This window comes from Eucalyptus grandis, chromosome 8 (assembly GCF_016545825.1).
Source record: "Eucalyptus grandis isolate ANBG69807.140 chromosome 8, ASM1654582v1, whole genome shotgun sequence".
Lineage (NCBI taxonomy): Eukaryota > Viridiplantae > Streptophyta > Magnoliopsida > Myrtales > Myrtaceae > Eucalyptus > Eucalyptus grandis.
In genome coordinates, this window is record NC_052619.1 from 10,690,999 (window position 1) to 10,696,474 (window position 5,476).

The following is a 5,476-nucleotide window of genomic DNA, read 5'->3' on the forward strand; positions in this document are numbered from 1 at the left end:
TTCATTTGGTGTGGTGAGACTGCTCAGTCCTTTTTGGGCAGATGTATCACTATCGAGAGGGCTTAATCAGTGCCGAGTCTTCTAAATAACCAAAACCAACATCTTCACTACCTCCCCTGCTTTGGTGTAGTGAGATTGCAAAGTTCTTTTTACGTAGATGTATCACTATGGAGAGGGCAAGTGTGACGTGAAGGTTGAATTAGTTCTTGGATGAAAAAGATTGAATTCATTATCGTGTGGTGTCATAGAATTCGCTACGACTTGTAGGTCCTCGATGTGATGAAATAGAATATGTTGCTTCAATGCATCATACGAAGCACTCGAATTAGGGGTTTTGTTCGTGTCAAAATGCGATTGGGAGATACCTAGATATGGGATCACATAATTATTGCAGATAACTATTTGCTGCGCTAATCGCCAGTAACTTCATGCACTTGTCTTCTTATGTTTTGACTCTCCTTGTCAAGCCGACAACCCCCACGGGTGTGTTTTCATTCCCTCGAGATTGATGTCCACGAAAATTGTAGTATGTACTTGGAGTTTTCGTCTTGAAGATTGTCCAACCCTTATCTCACCGACATGGACACACCAATCATAAGGTCTTTATAAATTCTGCTGAATAGCAGGGTTAGAAAGCCCACCTGCTTAAACCAATCTACTTGTATAATTTAAGTACCGGCAGTCCGTTTGAGCAACGTGAACTTGATGCAGTCTATCGAAGACACGAAAATAGATGACTCTTCATGCTTTCGAGACAGCGAGTCAAAATAATCACCTAACATCTCATTCCCGAATCTCAAGTTGGTTTTGGGAAGCCAATGGAAAAAATAAAAGCGCTCACTCATCGCCCCCAAAAAGAAAAAAAAAAAAAAAAAAGAACTGTTCTGAAGCCGACAAAGAGGTTTGTTTGTGTATTATCTCTGGCTTTCCTTGATGGTCCTGGCCTTGCCTTGTAAACTTTCGACATACAGTGACAAGAATAGCAATTGTGGATAGTAGTCAACATACAGCGACAAGAATAGCAGTTGTGGATAGTAGATGTATATCGTGGATGGTATGTGTACGTCTGGGCAGAATTTACAACAAATTTCATTCGGTCTGAAATTCGACCGGTCGGCATTGAAAACCTCAAAAAAGCAACCCAAAAAGAAAAAAGATCTAGTTACAAGTAAGCACAACTATTTCTCCATGTGCTCACTAGGACACGAGTGCGATGAGATCATCCAACCCAATCTCCCTCCCATCTGTTGAAGCCCACTTCCCGAAAGCTTTCTTCGCTAGTGCCTTCTTCCTCTCCTGCAACTTCAGTATCCTCTCTTCGATACTGTTGCTTGCTATCAACCTCACAATCTTCACATCCTTGTTCTGCCCGATCCTGTGCACTCGATCCGTGGCTTGTTCCTCGACCGCAGGGTTCCACCATGGTTCCAGCAGATAAACAGTTGATGCAGCCGTCAGATTTAAACCGGCACCGGAAGCCTTGAGGCTGGCGAGCAACACGGTGGCTGTACTTTGCTCTGCCACTCCAAACTCTTCGATCACTTCTTGCCTTCTCTTTGCGCTCATCGAACCGTCCAGGCGCATGATCTTAAAGCCAGCTTCTCTAAGTGGCCCCTCCAGAATCAAAAGCATTCTTCTGAATTGCGAAAACACAACTGATTTTGAGCTCAAGTTGCGATCCTTCGCTGCAAGTAAAAGATCTAAAAGAGTGGAAACTTTGGCAGAAGAATGATTTTCCACTTCGCTGCTTTTGCATGACTCCGGTGGAGCAGAGAACAGGTCAGACTCAGTCAGAGGACCGCGACAAAGGGGGCACCGCCTTTGCGAGTTCTGCAAAGTCTTGAGAATGCAGGCTCGGCAATAGATGTGAGCACAGCGGGTAATTATGAGATTTGTACACGGAAAAACACATATTGGGCAATCGATATCTTCAGTATCTTCTAGCACAGCAACCAACTTCTTCAGCAACTCCGGATTATTAGATACATCTGCCACATTGCAAATGCTCAGTACATTGCACATCTAAGGAAAAGCACAAACGACCTCCAGAATTGTAGTTGGTCATCCAAGCGCAAACCATTGACATGCATCCTAAAGTATGACAGCATCTACAGCCCAGTAACTAAAAGTCAGAAAATTCACTCGCATAGTTAACCAAAAGTACCAATTCAAGGAAATCATTTATTAGACAAAGTTAAAGTTCTGCATAGTCTTAGTGTTCGTCAAGCTCTGCATAACAAAACACTTCTTCAGATCCTATTCATGACTCCCAAGGCAAATTTAGATAGCAAGGTACATTTGCAGACAAAATGTGCCGTACTAAGATTCCGATTGTCATAACAAACCCAACATCAGAGAAATTATTTAGTCCTGCAATGCTTCCATACATTGACTGGCATGTGCCACATATCCAATTAATACTGTTGAAGTAATCTGACTCCGTATTTGAGTTGCAGGCATGCATGTACCCGACAAGGATTTTGATCCAGACTGGGCTCCTTTACAACCAAGCTATACACAGGTCGAAGATAACTCAAAACCTAAAGCATGTCCAACTCCCATCCTGCCATCTCGGAGCTAAGTCAAAATTTGATACTGACCTAGCCATTGCCCTAACTAAGTTCCCCAGATAGGCAAAACTTGTTTAGATCATGAGAACATCCAATTGCACATGCTCATTGCTGAACGGGTACATGAACTAGAGCAAGCATTAGGAGACAGCAATTTTTTCTTTATTTTCCCAGTTATGGATAAGTGGGAAACTAGAAGCCCCAAAGTATTTTGGCAAACTTGTCTCACTACACAATAAAATAATGTCCCGAGTCAAATATCAAAAAACATATAGTTGGCGATACCTTCAATCTTGTTAGACGGTAGAAGCGAGGTCACCTCTGGCGGGCACAAGGCCATGCTACAGCATATCTGTCTGAGTCTTAGAATTATACCAAGCACAGCAGTGTAATTACGCATCACACTACCAGCATTGATATATTGCTCCACAGCACTCTTGGCTTCCCGTTCTATACGGTCATACAATTCACGCTCCTCAAAAGACAGTTCGACATAACAAGTCTCTATTGTCTTTTGGGGCAATCCGATCAAAACCTCGTCCTTTGTCCTCCGTAGAGAAAGGGTGGCCATGAGAACCTGAAATGACGAAAAGGATATTGTAGTACCACATAAAGTGCATGCCTCACCCAAGAGCAAAAATTAACAGTCACAACTATTAGGCACAAATTGTTTCATAAGATCAACACCGAAAAATTACCTGCAGACGGGAAAGCCCTGTATGGTTCAGTTGGCTGAGTGGATGCTGAATCAAGCTTTGCCAGTAGCTCTTTATGGAGAAAGGCACAAACCGCAAAAATACCATCAAAGAGAACAAGTCCGAGGAATTATTCTGAAGGGGGTTTCCAGTAACAGCCCACCTCCTCCTAGCATTTAAGCTAGTGACGGCTCGGCTCTGCTGGGCATTCACATTCTTAATCACATGCGCCTCATCCAAGATGACTCTCCACCATTCTATCTTTTTCAGAGGAGATTCTTCCAGAGGTTGCTCATTGGCCAATATCGCATATGTCGTCAGCACAATGTCATGTTTTCTGAGCTCCTCGGCATCACTGGTCCTATGTCCATGATAGCTATACAATGTCATCCTATCAGTGTGCTCGCCCAGCTGCGTTACCCAAGTGGGTAACACGGGGGGAGGGCAAACAACTAAGGTGGATTTGGTGCCCTCCCATGTCTCATCATCATCTAGAGTCATGCTACTCGAACTATCGGGTCCAGTTCTACTCTTCTTAAGAGGCCGAGAGATGCCCATCTTCACCTTCCCCTTCCCCTTTCTCTTAGCAGATTCAGACATAACCAAGACCACCGAACCATCAGATTTATCCAAGGCAATCAAAGAAAGCAGGGTGAGAGTCTTACCAAGTCCCATCTCATCTGCGAAGATACCACCTCGCAGAGGCTCCGGCCTGTTGTCTGGAGAGTGATTGGTCAACACGTTAATATATTTGCGACCCTTTTCCTCCCAAAAGGGAGGCAGTTCCCCGCTATTCTCCTTCTGAACCAACCAACCCAACCCCTGTTTTTGGTGGGGGTAAAGAAGAGTCTTTATGAACTCCGAGGGAGGCTCCAAAGGGTCCGTCTTCGCCTTCTTCTCGACACCCTGGCCGACCAACGTGAAACTCTCGTCCACGCCTCTCACCTCCTTCCCCACCGGCGGGGTGAGCATCAACTTGCCTTCCAAGATCGTTGACTTCACGTGCTCGAAGTCATCATCCCTCGCTAATACTCGCACTTGGCAATTGATGAAAAACAGCTTCTCGACCCTAGGAACTTTGGGCACAATGGCGTAGACGGAGATCAGCTGAGAGTCTATTAGTGGGGCCAAGACTTTGGCAGCTTCGCGCTTGATGTAGCCGACCACCATGCCCCTCGTGTTGAGGACTTGGATGGCCATCTCATCATCAGTGTTGGACGGCTCGCGGACAAGTGCCACTGTCTCGCCCGCTCTGAAGGTGCCGGCATTGTGTTGGATTCCAACTACGTTGACACTGATCGAGCCGACGAGACTCGTCCGGCCGGGGAGAAAGATGGGTTCCCCCATTGTAGTAGAAGGTCTGTAGGGCGTGGGGTTTCAGAGCGACGGAGAAGGTGAGAGAGCCTCTCGTCTGTAATTTGAAATGGAGGAATAGCAAGTAAAGTTAGAAGCGTGTTTGCTAACCCTAAAAAATCCTTTATAAGAGAAAAGCAGTGCAAAGCGTAAGCTTGCGTCGTTGCCCTGAGCAATTCATTCGTGTTTGATTACTAAACAATTAACTAAACTCAGAAGTCGAGTGCAAAAAAAAAAAAATATATATATATATATATATATATACACGAAATGAACGGACGCTTAATGTCCACATACCTCTACATCTAATCTAATTATTATCATTAAATCCCATTATTATTGATTAAGCTTTAGTAAAATTTTCTTTTCTAAATAAAAGATAATACTTGAGAATCTAAATTTCAAAAGAAAAATCAATCCAATGTAAAAGAAGGCTTCAGAATCCTTCTTTTTACTTTTTATTTCAAATTAAAAATATACCAATTTTTTGTGGAAAAAAATTGATTTACTAGAGTGCGTATATGTCCATGCCATTACAACAACAATAACCCCCCAAATTTAGAAAAATCAATAATATCTTTTTGTTTTAATACACTATACTTGGTAGTATAATTTTAATCTTTTTTTCTAAATAAATTTTGCCACCAGTTAAGTTTACTCTCCGGTTACTACCAAGACTTAAAAACTTGCTTGCGCATTTATTCTCCGTGTAATTAGACCCGTTAAACGGGTGGGTCGGGTCGGGTTTGAGTCGGATCATATATAGTCCAACCCAAATCGACTCATTTAACCTGTTTATAATCCGTTTATTGCAATGCAAAAATTTTGATCCATATCCCACCCGACCCGATTCATACC

General features: G+C 43.3%; 1 protein-coding gene across 1 annotated transcript; it reads right to left on the reverse strand.

Annotated features, from left to right (window-relative positions):
- Positions 1–1,011: 1,011 nt before the first annotated feature.
- On the reverse strand, positions 1,012–4,717 carry LOC104456421 (putative SWI/SNF-related matrix-associated actin-dependent regulator of chromatin subfamily A member 3-like 1). Its single transcript, XM_010071207.3, has 3 exons — positions 3,269–4,717; positions 2,856–3,147; positions 1,012–1,988 (listed from the first exon to the last, which is right to left on the reverse strand). The coding sequence occupies exons 1-3, from the start codon at positions 4,610–4,612 to the stop codon at positions 1,198–1,200; spliced, it is 2,427 nt and encodes an 808-aa protein (XP_010069509.1). The 5' UTR covers positions 4,613–4,717; the 3' UTR covers positions 1,012–1,197.
- Positions 4,718–5,476: the final 759 nt, after the last annotated feature.

Bases quoted from the DNA above. Each gene is read 5' to 3' on its own strand.
- LOC104456421 (XM_010071207.3), bottom strand. From the start codon at position 4,612: ATGGGGGAACCCATCTTTCTCCCCGGCCGGACGAGTCTCGTCGGCTCG. The intron at 3,148-3,268 runs GTAATTTTTCGG...TCGTCATTTCAG, and splicing joins CAGGGCTTTCCCGTCTGCAG to GTTCTCATGGCCACCCTTTC. The intron at 1,989-2,855 runs GTATCGCCAACT...GCAATGTGGCAG, and splicing joins ACCGTCTAACAAGATTGAAG to ATGTATCTAATAATCCGGAG.